General features: G+C 48.0%; 1 protein-coding gene across 9 annotated transcripts in view; it reads right to left on the reverse strand.

Moving 5' to 3' along the window:
• The window catches only part of SRCAP (Snf2 related CREBBP activator protein), a 31,939-nt gene extending 15,977 nt beyond the window's left edge, over positions 1–15,962 (reverse strand). For 4 of the 9 annotated variants that reach the window (XM_081884723.1, XM_081884722.1, XM_081884720.1 and 1 more), the window contains exons 1-19: positions 10,913–11,102; positions 10,367–10,440; positions 9,047–9,291; positions 8,524–8,766; positions 8,175–8,360; positions 7,719–7,859; positions 6,715–6,931; positions 6,176–6,462; positions 5,775–5,862; positions 5,580–5,669; positions 4,828–4,983; positions 3,530–3,783; positions 3,278–3,455; positions 2,823–2,959; positions 1,332–1,501; positions 1,041–1,233; positions 821–957; positions 376–562; positions 27–196 (exon numbers count right to left, since the gene is read on the reverse strand). In XM_081884723.1, the coding sequence (XP_081740849.1) occupies positions 27–196; positions 376–562; positions 821–957; positions 1,041–1,233; positions 1,332–1,501; positions 2,823–2,959; positions 3,278–3,455; positions 3,530–3,783; positions 4,828–4,983; positions 5,580–5,669; positions 5,775–5,862; positions 6,176–6,462; positions 6,715–6,931; positions 7,719–7,859; positions 8,175–8,360; positions 8,524–8,766; positions 9,047–9,291; positions 10,367–10,440; positions 10,913–10,953 (3,194 nt within the window). In that variant the 5' untranslated portion in view covers positions 10,954–11,102. The other 5 variants (XM_081884725.1, XM_081884726.1, XM_081884724.1 and 2 more) reach the window with 5 other exon arrangements.
• Between the last annotated feature and the right edge of the window lie 475 nt (positions 15,963–16,437).

The raw sequence follows: 16,437 nt of genomic DNA on the forward strand, positions 1-16,437 counted from the left end.
TTGAGAATGAGAAGAATCACAGGTACCTGTTAACTTTCATCTTGACAGGCTTGGGTCTGGGAGGAGGGTCTGGGGACTCAGCAATCTCTTCAATCAGTTTCCTTGACACCTTCCACTTGGGCAGGAATGTGTCTGTCTCATAACGCGACACACGGCCCTCCAAGTTGATCAGATCGAAAATGCCCAAGTCCGCATGCTGTAAGGAGCAAGGCCCATATGCAGGAAATAAGCACAGTCCCAATTATAGGGTCTGGTTACCCTGGGTACTTACACATACCCCTTCTTGCCCCAAAGACAAATGATCTCTCGCCCAACCTGGAGCATCTAAATGGAGCATCTCCCTCTCCTACTAGACCAGAGAGAGAACAAACTTGCCTTGAAAGGGTCGTTATCAAGGGCATGGAGGATGAGGGAAGCTGTGTTGAAGCAGATGCCTTCTGTGATAAATGGCGAGTGGATGGGCCGTGGGTCAAAGAGGTTGGGGTGGTTGCAGACCTTGCGGAGCTGCATCAGGATGTTGATGACGCTCATGAAGTGCCCCGTTGCCAATGTCTCCTTGGTGCTGAAAGAGAAACCAACCACAAGGTGAGCCAGACTCAGAGGTGCCAAGCATCAGAATAACAGATGCTGATGTTAAGGAAGAATAGCATAAAGGATGGCTTGTCCCGTGTTGAATAACCAAAGCCAGAGAATAAAACACTGGGCTCATCCTCCAGAGCTCCTGCCCACCAGCCCTCTAAGATCCAGGCCACTGAGAGCCAAGCAATCCCTAGTGCAGCACCCCATCCCTCCCTCCCCCCAACTAGCTTTCTGTACTTACGTAGCCTGGGCCATGAAGTCATCGTAGAGATAACGCTGGCGCTTGGAAAGCCGACACTTGATGACATGTTCGTATTTCTTTGGCATTTGCTTCTCTACATCCACTTTCACCCTCCGCAGCAGGAAGGGCCGCAGCACCTGGGGAGGTGGAGAGAATCAATTCCCATTCGCCTTCCAACCATGCCAGCTGCTCTCTGTACCCTCACCCCCACCCCGCTCACCTTGTGTAGCCTTTTCACCAGGTTCTCGTTGTACTCCTGGCTGCCCTCAATCATGCCCGTCAGTGGGTTGGAAAACCACTCCTTAAACTCACGGTGGGACTGGAAGACATGGGGCATCAGGAAGTGCATGAGGGACCACAACTCCATCAGGCTGTTCTGGAGAGGAGTTCCGGTCAGAAGAAGCCGCCTCTGACTGGAACAGGAATATGACAGGTCAGTGAGAACATCTGAGAGGGAGGCGTTCCCCACCCAATGCCCCGATCTCAAGCCCACCACCACATACACCCTCACCTGTTGAAGTTTAGCAGAGACTGCCAACGCTGAGACTTGAAGTTCTTAATGTTCTGAGCCTCATCCAAGATCAGATACTTCCAATTCTTGCGCCGAAAGGCCTGGTGGTCCTGCAGTACCAGCTTGTATGAGGTGATGCAGATATGAAAGGCATTGGGCTTGGTCCAACCCTGAGTACAGACAGTGAAGGCTTACAATTGTGACCAGTAACGCAAGAGACACCAAGCTCAACAGCTGTAAACCTGTGGCAGGGAACTTCCAGCCCTCTCTGAGTTTCTTACTTTGATAGTTATTTAACAAAATTTATATACCACTTGATTGTTAAAAAACAACAACTTCTAAGCATTTCACAAAGATAAAAAACACATTAAAAATATTGATAGAAAGCACTTAGAAACAGATGTTTAAAAACATTCAAAAGAGATATAACACATGAAACATTCTACATGTCTGAATTGGCTTGGGTAAACAAAAATAATTTAAGCAGGTGCCAAAGAGTGTATAGTGGAGGGTCCTGCACTACTTATTTAAGAACAATACTGATCTAAGAACCCCTTATTTCAGCCTTAAATGCATTCCAGACTATTATCAGGTAATTTGGAGACTAACAATAACTAAAATTCTTTAATATCTCTACTTAGGGTTTCCCTACCTTATGTTTCCTGGAGTACCAAAGAACTGAGCCACCAACATGTCTTATTCAGAGAATCATAGAAAAGTAGAGCTGGAGTGGACCACATAAATCATCTAGTCTAACTCCTTGCAGTGCAGGAATCTTTTCCCCAACATGCGGCTCGAACCCATGACCCTAAGGTTAGGAGTCTCCTGTTCTACCAACTGAGCTATAGAGGTGGGCTTCATATTCCGTTGTCGTGTGCCAGTAAAGAAATGCGATAGCATGATTTGCCCATGTTTCACCAACTGGTCCCCCCCCCCCCGCCAAAATGAATAGACACACAAATATAGTTACATACAAATGCAAATCAATTCTGGAGTACAACTTGTGCCTCTTTTTACAATATGAGGTAATCTCTATCCCCTGGACTCATATGACACATACTATTTCAATGCTTTCTTTCTGTGCTTTTGGGAAATTATGCTAGCTATTATGTCTTCTATTGTGAGACTGCATTACAATTACCCACAAGCATCATCTCAGTTTCCTTAAAACAGATCTCTTATTAGCACAGCGTGACCACCAAACCTAATTTAGCACCATACAGTACATGCTACCCAAAATAATGCTAATAATCTAGTTTCTCACTTTGTAGACTAGCCATCCTTTTTGATTTACTTAGAAACAGATGGTGGGGGAGGGAAATCTTTTAAATATTTTATCAAAGGACCCATAGAAGTCAGAACGATACCCAACATTACATTTTTTCAACCACAAAGACACCTTTTTATGCTTATCTGGAGGTTTAAAATCATTTACATTGTGAGACACAAAACCCATCTCTGGTCCCAGCTGCAAGGTCTGAGTTCTCTCACCTGCCGTTTTAGCTTACGCTCCTTCTGTGCCCCATAGTAGGTGAGGATCTTGAAACTGGGGCACCAGCGCTTGATCTCCATCTCCCAGTTCAGTATCACGCTGGTGGGAACGATGATCAGGTGGGGGCCCCAGCTGCCTACAGGAGCACACAAGCACAGCAGAGAAGCTTCCATGACTCTGGAGACCAAGGCTGCCTCTGTGCCTCACTCCTCAGCCACATGCCCTCCCCTGAGCAAATCCAGCTCTCTCCCCTCCAGAGCTTGCTCTCCATAGCCCATTTGTTCCCAGAATGGAGCTGTTAAAGCCAAGCTGCCAAAGGGAACAGTGACCACTAAAAGCACTGAGAGCATGAATTTTGTTACTCCACATCTTAGGAGGTTTAAGATGCCATCTACTGCTTCTAGCAAGGAGCCCATCCTCACCCTCCGTTCTCTTCTCAAAGTTCCTGACCCACCCTTTTCGCAGGCCAGATGCGCCAGCAGCGAGATCGTCTGGATTGTTTTGCCAAGCCCCATCTCATCCGCCAGAATACCATTGAGTTTCTTCTCATACATGGTGACCAACCAGTCCAGACCAATGTGTTGGTATTCTCGCAGTGTCCCACGCAACAGATAGGGAATAGGCGTCTTAACCTACATGGGAGAAGGGCAATATAATTTGCCTGCTTTATTCCAGTGCAATCCCCTGCAGATTCCCTCTGACTCACCTGCGTAGTATCCAAGGTATAACCTTTGGGTTGCAGGCTTTCTGCTGCAGCTGCTATGTCTGTGATCTCCTTCTTGGGCCCTGGGGCTGGAGTCGAGTCATTGTCTCCCTCGCCACCACGATCCTCATCCTGCTTCAGAAGATACTCAACACCAAAGTCCTCCTCCTGGCTCACAGAGGCTTCTTCCTCCCCGCCTTCCATGGCATCCTCTTCTTCACTTTCATCCTGCTCACTCTCCACCTCTTCTGTGGAATCTGAAAGAACTAGCAATGTCAGGACAAAAAGCAGCTGACAACTTATCACTATCATCTTTAAATCAGTGCCCTACAAACTACACTGCTCTATACAATAAATCATTTGTTATGTGCCACAATCTCCATCAAGACAAATGCAGCATGTTGTTTTTGGGACAAACGTTTCTTCAAAAACAAAGTCTGATCCCAAGACTGAGGCAAATACTTGAGGACACCTGCTAAGAATACCTTCTGCTATAAAGAGGAGATAATACAGTGGTACCTTGGTTTTTGAACAGCTTAGTTCACGAACAACTTGGAACCCGAGTGCTGCAAAACTGGAAGTAGGTGTTCCAGTTTTCAAACTTTTTTTGGAAGTCGAACGTGCTCCATTTTGACCCCCGTTTCCTGTTGCGCTGCTGATTTGTGTTTCCTGTTGCGCTAATTTGAGTCCCCCCATTGTAATTCAAGCCTTCCGTTTCCGTGTTTCCTGTTGTGCTGCTACTTTGCGTCCCCCCCATTGTAATTCTGGCCTTCCGTTTCCGACTGCAGTGTTCTCAGGTGATATTTGGAGCTTATATTTGGTGTTTTTGTTTTTGCTATTTATTTTGTGTTCTTTGTTTTGAGGCTTTTTCAGTTAATTCGCTTTTATGACTGTGTGGATCCCACTTCAGCTACTGAATGATTGTGTGACTGCAGAAATGGATAAAAAAACCCATCCAAACAATGCCTATCATCAGTGCAGGTAAGAATTTTTTTTAATTTTAATTTTATTTATTTTATAGTACAGTGCATTGTTTATTGCTTTCATTTTATGGATCAATGGCCTCGTAAGATAGTAAGATTCATGCTAAATTGCTGTTTTAGGGGTTGTTTTTAAAAGCCTGGAACGGATTAATCTGTTTTACGTTACTTTCTATGGGAAAACGCGCCTTGGTTTTGAAAGCTTTGGTTTTGGAACAGACTTCCGGAACGGATTAAGTTTGAGAATCAAGGTACCACTGTAATTACATACAAGATTCGATTGCTTTCCAAAGTTACAAGACCCATTCCCTTCCTTTATACCTGACTGGCTACTGCTGTCTTCTTCCTCTGACTCTTCCTCATACTCAGAAGTGCTGGGCTCTGAGGCCTCGGATGACGTGTCCGACTCCTCCATTTCAAAGTCTGAGGTATAGGCGCCAGCGTATTTCTGTAGCAACTCATCCATGGGCAACTCACCTGCCAAAGCGAAAGAAAGCACAAGATTATGCCCAAACACTAAGATAGATAGTTCTCTTCTCTGATCCCTGATCATATCCTGTTGAAGTGGCCCTCTGGTTCTGTAACTAGCTACAAATTAGAACAGAGGGTTCCATCTTGGAAACCCCAGCCTAGGTTTTGGGTTTAATGACTTGTTATCATTTCTGAGCTAACCAAACTTGTCCATCAGTTCAAACCAGTCCCCTTTTAGACTTATATTGGCAATACTGCTTTATTTTCCCATGGTTGTGGAAAGAAATGGAAATAGACATAGTGCAACCAATATAGGCCCAACTCAGTTCGCCAACAAGTAAGGTTGGTCTACTAAGTTAGATTACAGGTTCCAGGGCAACTGGAAACACTTGGGGGTAGGGCAAGAAATACAATACTGAGTTGGGGCAGGTGCTTACCCTGGCCCTACGTCCCTTTAAGAGCAGAAATTCTGGGAACGATGGTTCACAGACCTAGCAGACATTCGGAAACACAATTTAGTAATAAAGCGAATAGTGTTCAGGGCCCAGGGAATGAAAGTCCTGACCCCCATTTGCCACCCCAGCCACCATCTGCTTCCGAACCTTCCTTGGCCAGCTCATCCAGCTCCTGGCTGTGATCCACATCTCCTTCCAGCTTTTCTTCTGCATCTATTGTTTCCTCTTCATCTTCAGCTACAAGAGGAAGGATGCCCTGTGTTACTGCATGAAAGGATTCCAGCGCTGGTCCCTGCCTCAAGTTTCCAACAGTCAACCGCAGACCCAAAATAACAGGCTCACCTTCCTCCTCATTGGCAGTGAACTCCTCATCCTCTTCATCGGGCTTCCAGGGTTTTTTATTCCTCTGAGTAACGGGCTTTGGCTTCTCCTGCCAAGTATGAGAAAGGGCTTTCAGACCAAGATGGGAGGCCTTTAGCAGTGCATGTGCATGTTACAGAAAGCAGGACAGAAATCTGGCAACAAGTATTCTCAACTAACTTAATCTTTCCTGCTATCTACAGCTAGGCCCTTGCCTGTCCAGGCCCAGCCTGATCCATTGCCTGACTGTGTCCCTTTCCTACCTGCTGGTGATGCCCATTGAAGTGTGACTGAATGATGGTCTGAATTCTGTAGCTGCATAATTCTAAGTAGAGTTCCCTACGCATCTGAACCCAAGACTTGCCCATAAACCAGCAGCACACCTTTAACTTCCTGGAAGTCTGTTTTTCGTCCTGCTCCTCTTCCTCTTCACTGTCACCCTCCTCCTCTTCATCATTTTCAGAACTAGAGGCACAAGGGGGCACGCTGAAGGAGTTCTCCAAAATTTGGGGTGGCAGTGACTGCAGCAGCTCTTCCAGGGGCAGTTCACTCTCCTGCTTAAGCAACTCAATCTCCCGTTGCTGAGTCTCTGAATCATTCCCTTCCTGCTGCTCTTCTACTTCGATAGTCTCCTCATCATCCGACTCGTCATGGGGTTGAAAATCCCCATCTGCCAGAGAAGGAAGAGGGGAGTGGTCAGACGCAATTCCTTGGGGCTTACACAGTCTCTCCTCAAAAGAAGCACACATTACAATTCTACCATGTTTGGTTGGGCAGGAGGAGGGAATGGGCCTGGAAGTTCCCCCCTGCAATTACATTCATAGGATGTAAGCCATATAGGGGTATCCGTGTTGAGCTAGCCCTGGATGGGCTGGGGCTGGGCAGTTTCAGAGAAAAGGGTTGAGACTTTTAAGTTTCTGACCTTCATCCTCAGTGAGGTGACTGGGGTGCGGTGGGCTAGAGGCAGTAGAGCCCGCATGGGAGCCACCGGTCTTGCTGGGAACTGGAAAGGTCTCATTGAGGCTCTGGGTCAGTAGGTCCGAGTATTTCTCTGTCTGGCCCACTATAAAGTCTAGCTGCAGGTCCAAGGCTTTTTTCCGTTTTTCCTCCAGACGTGATTGCTGCTTGAATTGCACAACCTGAGGAAAAAAGAGTTTAGGGGGGAAGTCTCCAAGTTCATTCCTGCAGAATGTGCTGCGCTAGAACTTGCTCTTGAGTTAAAGGCAACATGAGCAAAGAGCTACTATCTTCTCTAAGTCTTCAGTAGCCCTGTGCACACAGTGCCACTCTTTTCTCTGCAACCTTAACCTTGCAAATTTTTCAAAGCTATTAAAAAGCACTTTGTTACTCATGTAAAAGCAGGAAACCCCACTTTAGTTATTTGGAACAGTAACTCCAATTACAAGTAATAAAAGCAACTGATGTTTTGAGACAGAGCAGAACAATTCATTTCACTGCTGTGGAGAATAAACAAGAGTATAATTTGCCTCGCCTTTTTAATACGAATGCAGAAGTGAAGAATGAATGAGACTGGACATAAATATATAACAGACAAAACCTCCAACTAACTGCATGCTTTATGTGTTTGAAATTCTGGTTTGTTATACTTTATGTATTTTGTCTAAATGAAGTCATTCATATGTGAGTGTATGCATGTATGTATATGTGTGTGTGTATATATCTATATATATGTATATATACACACACACACGTTTACCTATACGCATATATTAATTAGAGAAATTCCACCAACAAACTATGAAGTCAAGAGATTCACTCAACCCTTCTATGGGTGAATCCACAGTATTTTTGATTAGGCAGAGTAGAGGCAACCAGCTCCAGACACCTGGCTCCAGGTGTGGCTCCTGTATTCAGGAGCAAGGCCTGCATGCTGCTTTTATGATGCCAGACAGATTCCTCACATACCTTCTCTACGTTGCTCCAGAATTGCTTGACCTCTTTGGCGATGGACGAGGCAATACGGCGCAGCTTGGCCTGCTCCTCCCGTTTGGCTCGTTCTTCTTTTTGCTTCTGCTCTTCGTGGTGTCTGATCACCATGCGCACCACCTGCAAGCAACAAAGGAGAGAAGGATCATGTTAATAATCAGAAGTCTTCACAGATTTCCACGGCTCTAAACAGTCCTTCCTAAATCTGGGTCGTAGGGAAGAGCTAGCTCCACTTCACTAAAGTGGATGGAAACCCTAGGGGCACACATATTATATTGCTTTTCTGCAACAGCACAAGCCACAAGCCTGAGGTGTTACAAAATTGCACGATTATGAAATGCCCTTAAACCCAGAGATTGGAATGCATGAGTGAAAACTGACTGAAAGAGATGGGTTAAATGTTTGGAGATTGGCAGCTGTTTCCATCAAACTCACCTTCCTCGCAACACCCCTCTTCCATCGGCGCTCTTGGGCAAAGTCAGCAGAGAGCCACTGCATCTCCTCGCAAAGATAATCCCAGTGCACTTTGGGCCGGACTGGCTCAGGCACCTTCGACAGTCGTTTCATGGACCAGAACCCTTCCTTCTTCATTTCTGCGATGCGGTTTTCAATCTCTGCCTCCTGGAATACATCCCCCAAGTCAGTTAGCCCAAAACACTGTATCCCTGTGAACTGCAGCTTGGAACGACAAGCTAAACAGAATGTTAACTTAGATTGCGAATGTTCGTGCCCAACTCAAGAGAGCAGAAGGGGCCAAATGATCCCTGGACCCTGCGTGGCTTACATGCTTGGCCTGCTCAGCAATCTCCGCGTGTGTCTTGTCCCACATGCTTGCAGGGTCCGGGGAGGTGTACATCCCGGGCGACACAAGGGCTCTGTTCTGTGTCTTGGGAACATCAAAACCTGGGTGACTGTCCAGCGAGGAGTCGTGGGTGAGATGTGGTGGTGAGATGCTGCCCGTTGAGGCAGGTGAGCCCGAGGAGGCTGGTGACACTGGGTTACTGCCTGTCATTCTGTCCGATGCAGTCTGAGATGAACAAGAGGAGACAAACGAGGGTAGAAAATTATTATTGTGGCCTTAAAGGAACCCAACAGCTCTGGGGAGCTTGTCTAGGTAGAGTATCAGAGAAGAGCATCCCTTGTTCTGACTCTCACAGATGCTCTTTGTAGTACAACGCTCATCCACATACTTCATTAAAGCAGTCAAAATTCATTCCGAAGACCCCTAATGAACTACAGTGCTTTGAAAAACTGTAATCCAGTAAGCGGCCTCAAAACACAGGGCCTTACACTGGGATTCCCCTCACCTCCAACTCTACCTGTGGGTGCAGCGCATGTTGCTGTTGGGGAGGACTGCTCTGCATTTTAGTTCTCTCTTGCTCTTTGCCTCTCGTCCCAACAGCTTCGTTTGCGGTTGTAGTGCTGGCTTCCTGCTCCAGTGCATGCTCGGAACCGGCCTCATTCTGGTCAGCCAGCCACTGGGACGAGCCGTCCAGCTCCTGGGTTCCTTGGCAGCCCAGCCTGCGCTCGGGACTGCCTGTCTCAGAATTATCTAGAGATTCATGAAGAGGAATCAGTCGCATTGTGATCAGAGACAGACTGAAAAGAACTGAAAGACACCCACTCAAGAACAACCTAAAGGAAGATTTTCAGAGGAAGTGAAATTAAACGTCAAAATGACATTAGCATGCCCTCTGCCTACAATTTTACTTTCCTTTAACACAAAGGACTAAAGCACTAAAAATTAAAGAAGGAAAGTAATGCACCTTAAAAGCAGCTATTAACTAAAGAGCATAAATGTAAACCAAACAGTTCCCAGCTGATCAAATCTCATTTCTCACTAGGTTTTTTTCAAAAAAGAAGCTGTGAGTATAAATATGATTTGATTAATGATTACAGTGAAGGGAGGAGGGGTTCTTTTTTCCTTTTTTGTTGCTGTTGCCAAAATCAGGGCAGCCCCAGAAAAATTTGCTTGGGAGCCGGATCAGGCCCCCCCAAACTGGGGGTTAGCCTCTCCCAATTTACGATATACAAGAGATCTGGTGGCAGAACCCAGTAGAAAATTAATATATCCAACACAGTAGCTATCAAAAACACAACAGCATTAGAAAATCTCCGTTGCTAAGTTTGTACACACAAGCAAACATTTTCTGTTACAGAATAAATGTTTGGGTAATGTGAAAAAATGTTTTCTCTCAAAGTTTGCATTTAAAACTTTAATATTTAGACATAAAAGATGTAAACCCTGCCTACAAGTAGAGGATTCCCCTATCTTTCTCCACTGGATACATATTCTACTGTTTAGTACTAAATGCCTAGACTTTCCAAAAATTTCCAGGGGAGCTATGAACAGATACTGTAAATTTTATTTCATTCCTTTGAGCTGCTTTTTATATCCCTCCATCATATCTCAACAAGCAAATTAAGTTTAGCTGTGGCCAAGCCAGATTCCAGTACATAATAAACTCTGGCCCATCAATATAGATGTTGGTGACAGAAAAAGCATTTTGAAAAGAAAATAAATCCAACACTGAGCTCAGAAAAACAGCCAAAGATTTAGATTTGCTTGATGTTCCTGCTTAAAACCCTGTTGCCAATTCCCCAATGGTATTCAGTTTCACCTGTACCTGCGTGAGCTGCGAACTCCTCTTGCTTGTCAGGCTGAACTTCCAGGGTTTCGCTTTCCTGGGGAATACTACACCTGAAAAAAAATGGAACCGTTAGTCCAGAGAACATTTTGTGTGTGCGCGCGTGTGGTAGATGCACAGCAACCTATTCCTTTAGGTAAGGATCATTCAAACTTGCTCTTGGGACCCTGAACGACTCTGCCAAAGGGTAGATCAAACCCTGTCTCTCTTTTATTGTTACGCAGACAGCATGGGAATAGCCGGCCCACGGGTTACGGTGGAGAGTTTTACTGTATGCACCAGCTACCAAATTCAAGCCTATGAAAAGAGGCAGGAACCTGTTTGGGGTGCAGTTTGGTGAACCACTAGAATTATCTCACTTTCCCATCCACTTTACAGATTCTGAGTTGTCTAGCAGTCTCCTTTTCACTCACTCCCATGCCTAGGTATCCAGAGCCCAAAATCTTCTCAGTATCTGGGGCGACCCAGCTAGATGAGTGGAGTATAAATAATAAATTATTTTTATTTTGCTTCCAATGTACCCACCTTTGCTTCAGAAGCGTCAATATTCTGCACGTCACCCTCATATCATTATCCCAGGGAAGTTTACTTCCCTTCTTGGCTTCATTCTTTTGAGAGAGATCTACAACCCATTCATCCTGCAAGCTGAGATTTTGCAACTCAACTCTATTGCTATAGCATCCTATTAACTCTCTGCTTCTATAGCTCAATTTTGTCCCTAGCTCATAAATAACCCACTATCTCCCAAACCTTTTGTTCCTTCCCTCTCACTCCACACTTAACCCAGTTACCTTGTAATTCTACCTCCCTGGCCTGACCCTGCTGGCTCCATATCCTGCTTCAGCCTCTCAGCCAGCCCCTGCCCTTCTACTTCCAATCCTGACACAGCCTCACCCTCCACATGCTGTGCCAGCCTCAGCGCCCTCTGTTCAACCTGCCCCAGAATGGAACTAGTCTTAACAGAACTCAATGGAATAGTATCAATGGGACTTTCAGCCACCTTCACTCCCTTCACATGCAAACCAGCTGGGCCTTCGCCCCACATTGCCCGCCTCATGGCATTGTACCTTTTAATTGCAATTCCCATTACCCCATCCCGCCAATCTTTCAACTCTTGCTTTCCTGTTAACAGGCCTGGACTTCGTCTCTCTGCCATAGAGTCAGGACTGTCTGCTTTTGAGCCATGAACTGTTACAGAGAGTCGAGACACTGTCTGCTTAGATCCCAACACGTCCTTCAGCCAGTGTACGTTGGCTGAGTGGCTTGTAAGCCCATACACCCTTCTTCCCATCCCAGACACTGGTGGCTCAGGACTTGGTCCTGCTGACTTTACTGCTCCCTGACCTGTCACCATCATGTTTATTCGTTCTTTTATTCCAGCCCGCAATGGCCCTAAAGAAAGTCCATGCCCGGACCCAAGGCCTGCAGTCCAACCAGAACCTGGTCGTATTGTCGAATAATCTTGTGTCAGTGGCCTACCAAGCCATGGCAAGTACATTCCTTCTGGATGTTGCCTTGCTCTGTCATCAACATCCTTGGCCAGTATCTCCAACTCCTTAACTATCTGTTCCTGCCTCTGTGGTTCTGCTGGGGTCTGATCAAATCCCTTTCCTGCCTCCTCCATCACAGGAACCTGCTGAAAGCTCTCTATCCTGTTATCTGCCTCAGAGAAACATGACATCCCTTCCCGTCCAATTCTGTACCCCATCATAACCACCGGCTCACCTACTTTAACCCTAATTGCACGAGACCTCAATTCAGCTGATCGTGTCTCCCTCTGATCTAATTCATCCTTTCCCAGTTGCGTACGAGCCTCCTTAATCATTCCCTTTTGCCGAGCCATTGCTGTTAAACTGGTCACAATCAACCCTGGAGCCCTGTGCTCCAGCACTCCACGACGGAATCCACATGAGCGTGTTGCCCCTTGATGTGGTACCAGTATTGGCCCTTGCCGTAATCCTGCCAACCCTGAAATTATTTTCCCCTTCAACTTGCGACGTTCCTCTTGACTTCCTATGGCAGTGCGCTGTGACAAATGTGATGACAGCACTGAGGAACCTGATTTATTCAATTCAGCCACCTTCAGGCTTGTTTCCACTTGACCTTGGGCCAGGTTCGTATCAGATGCCAACCAGGTGACTCTGGTATCTTCTTCACTTGGTTTTGCCCTTTGACTCAATATCCCCTCCCTGGAAGGCACGCCTGCCATCTCCTGAGTTGGTCCTCCCAACTGTTCTTCTAATTCTGGGCTCCAAACTAATGTCTTCTCCTGAGAGGATACCTTTCTTCCCATAGTACCTTGATGCTGCTCAGTCAACGCAATCTCACCTACACTTGTAACCTCCACTACTGGCCCCTGAAATGGTTCCACCAGCACCTTAGTATCACTCTGATCCCTGAATAATGCCTCTCTTATTTCTCGAGATTCCTCCCTAGTAACCCTCTCAGTTGAACCCAACTGCTTGGCTTCTCCCTGATCAAGTCCTACTTGCTCTTTTGTCTCCCTTTGTTCTGGTTCTGCTAGCTCTCCAACTTTCTCCTGACTAGTTCCTAGTTTCACCTCTTCTCCAGGCCCCATCTCCTGACTTTGCACAAGTTCTTCCTCCTGGCCTCCAGTTTCTTCTTGTGATCCAGCTACTCTCACTGGTGCTCCCACCGCCTCCTTCCTTCCTTCTTCCTGACCCACTGCACTCATCTTTTCTGTTTCCCTCTGAGCTGCTCCTATCACTTGCTCAGCCACATCAAGAGCCGCGTGTATCATATCCTCCTTGACAGTCACCTCCTCAGTCTCTACCTGACTTGTCACTACCAAACCCTCCCCCTCAATAAATGCTACATCTCTCTTTGAAGTTGCCACCTCTGCCTCCCTCTTATCTTCCCCTTCCTCCACTGTGGCTACCATACTGCCAATCTCACCCTGACTTATCCCAGCCAAATCCTCAACTTGCTTTTGATCTTCTACTGATTCCACATCTTTCTCTGCAGCCACCTCTTCTGCCTGCTTTTCATCTATTCTTGGTGATCCCTGATCCAGTGTTGATGCCATACTTTCTTTTTCGGTCTTACCCTCAACTTCTTCCTGACTTGCCACCACCAAATGCTCAGCCTTCTCCTCAGCTGCACCTGCCTCTCCCTCAGCAATCACCAACTCTGACCCCCTCAGATCTTCTTGTAGGACTTCAGCTTTAACTTGATCCATTGATGGTGCCACCTCCTCTGCTTCTCCCCTGCTTGACTTCACCAAGTCTTCAACTTCCCCCCAACCCTCTGATGATGCCAAATCTCCTTCCACAATCATGCTTTCAGCCTCTCTCTGATCTACTCCAGATACCCTGTCTTCCCTTTCAATTTCCTCACCAAGTCCCTCCTCACCTGGTCCAACAGTCATCTCCGCCTCCCTCTTACCCAAAACTGGTTCCTCCTCTCCAGTCAACACCTCAATTTCCCCCTGACCTAGTCCTACCAACTCCTCCTCACCCCTTGCTAATATTGCATCTTCCTCTGCAGTCACTTCCTCTAGCTCTCTCTCATTTACATCTGGCACCTTCTCAGTTTGCTCATAGTCAATTGCAGGTGCCACATCCTTTTCCTTTCCAGTGACCTCTAGGATCTCCCCTTGACCCAGTCCTGACAACTCCTCCATTTCTCCATGATTATCTGTTGATTCGCCTTCTTTGTCACTCTCTCCCACCTCCACCGACTCTGGCATCTTTTCAGCCTCCCCCACTGCCTCATCTTCCCTGACAGTTGCCTCAGCTTCCCTCTCTTCCAGTTCCATCAACTTTTCCTGTTCATCTCCCTTTTCAACCCTCTCTCCAGAATCTACATGGTCCTCTTCTACCAAATCCTCTTCTTTCCCGTGGTCCGGCCCTGCCAACTCCTCAGTCCAATTTCCCCCCATTTCTAGAACCATTTCACCCTCTCCAAGCAGTGTTTCTTCCTCATGAATAAATTCATGAGTCTCCTGCTGATCCATTCCTTTTCCAGTCTTCCCCTCAGCTTCCCTCTCGTCTGGGCTCCCAAAAACACTGGTTTCCTCCTGATTTGGTTCTCTTGACTCTTCAACTTCTTCTTTCTCTCTATTACTCTTAAGCTGAAGTTCCTCAAGAATCACTGTCTCCAACTCTTCTGCTTTTCTCAGATATGGTTCAATAATTTCCTCAGCCTCTTCCCCAGACATTCCTAATGCCACTTCTCTTTTCAGTGCATGCTCAGCCACCCCCCTATCCAGTTTTGCTAAGGGTCCAAATGTATCCTGGTCTGGTTCCATCAACTCTCCAGTAGTTGGTGCTTCATGTTCTTTTTCAGCCTCCTCTTCTGCCTCTGAGTCTTTAGCCTCTCCCTGTCCCACACCTGTCTCTGGAAACAATCCAGTTATCTTTCTCTCTGCCTCATTGGGAGGTCCTTCCACTGTGGTCTCTTCATTCACTACAGCCTCCTTTCCCTTCCTATCATCCTGTGCTTCAGCCTGCCCCTCCTCAGGCTCCATGACCACATTAACCTTTCACTTATTTCTGGTCTGGTTTCTTGCAAAACTTTGATGGCGCTAAGTAACTGCAACCCCTTCCCAACTTTTCAAGTATTATCACTAGCCACCCAAACCCTAGAGCAGTGCAACTGCTCAAGTCCCAGATGATACCCTAATACCCTTTGAACTTGCCACCATTTCTTAGAACCCTTGCGCCCCGCTAAAAATCAATCCTTGTACTCGCAATCCTGCATTTATTCATTCATTGCACCCTAATCACAAGCGATTCCCCCTCTGACGCCTAGTTTCTTTCTTTTTCAGCACAAGTTCGATGCCCTTTGATTTCCCCCCACCCTTTAACCCCTTTGTCACCCTTTCCCTCCCACCTTTTCCCTTTGACCCCTTGACCCCGCCCCGGTTTCCCCCAAAACCCTCCCTCCCTCCCTCGCCCTCCCGCCCTAGTCCCCCGAGAATCCCCGCTCGCCCCTCCCCCACCCGCTGAGAAGTAGGCGGCCGTTGGTTGGTCGGTTTCGCGGCGCGCGAGGAAACGAGGTGACGGGAGGGGCGGGAGGGCGATAGGTGAAGTAATAATAGGCCAGCATTGAGAGCGGCCGTTGGCTGGGTAAGCGCGTGCGGCTCCCACATTGGCTCCTTTCTCTTATTTCCCGCCCCACCACTCTCCATTAGTGCGCCCTCTATAGGTAGGGGAGGGAAATGACCGATGGAAGAGAGGAAGGTTCGGGGGAGGTAAAAGGCCGCGCGCGCGCGCGACCCCCGGCAACCAGGCACACGCGCGCGCTCTTATCTGTTTCCTCACTTTTCCCTCCCGACTCGAAGCAGAGACTTGCACCCCTCCAGGGAGGTGGGTGTGAGCGAGAGGAGTAGAGCCCCGGCCGGTCCGCCATCTTACCTGGGTGGGAGGGGGGAGGAGTGAGGAGGGAGGGGAGGCGCCTCCTGCCCCGCCTCCTCCTGCCGCCGCCTCAGCCCCAGCGCCGCCGCCTCGGCCGGAGAGAATCCGCCGCCATCCGCGGCCCCCAGGCCTCTCCCGAGCGACTTCTCCCTTTGCGCGGCCTTCGCCGGTGCTCCTCGGCGCGTCGCCCACCCCTCCCACCCGGATGCTGATCCCTAACCAGGCCCCGCCGAGCCAGACCCGACCCGCCGCGGCAAAATGGCGGCCGCCACCACCAAGCGCCAGGGCCAGCCCCTCCCTCCTCCCACCGCTCCCTCCACCCGCCGGCCTCGGCGCTTAAGTCTCGCGAGAGCTCGGGTAACGCGAAGGAGGGTGTGCGTGCGTGGAGAAAGAGAAAAGAAACTCAAACCCAAAGTGTCTCACAGGCGCGTCGCGCGGGAGGACGGCGTCCCGGCGAGAGGCCGCGAGCCAGAAGAATTGCGGAAGGCGGCGCTCTTCTCCCTCACAATCAGATAGAGCGGGATGCGGGACTGCGAGCCCGCGGGGCGAGGGAAAGGCCATCGCGAGTGAAGGGCATGCTGGGAAATGGAGTCCTGGGGGATGCTGGGGGTTGGAGTCTCCCTCTCTCTCTCGGACGGAGGGAGGGAGGACTTGATTTGTCTTTCCTCAAAA

This window comes from Podarcis melisellensis (genome assembly GCF_964234715.1).
Source record: "Podarcis melisellensis genome assembly, chromosome: 13".
In the NCBI taxonomy this organism is placed as follows: Eukaryota; Metazoa; Chordata; class Lepidosauria; order Squamata; family Lacertidae; genus Podarcis; species Podarcis melisellensis.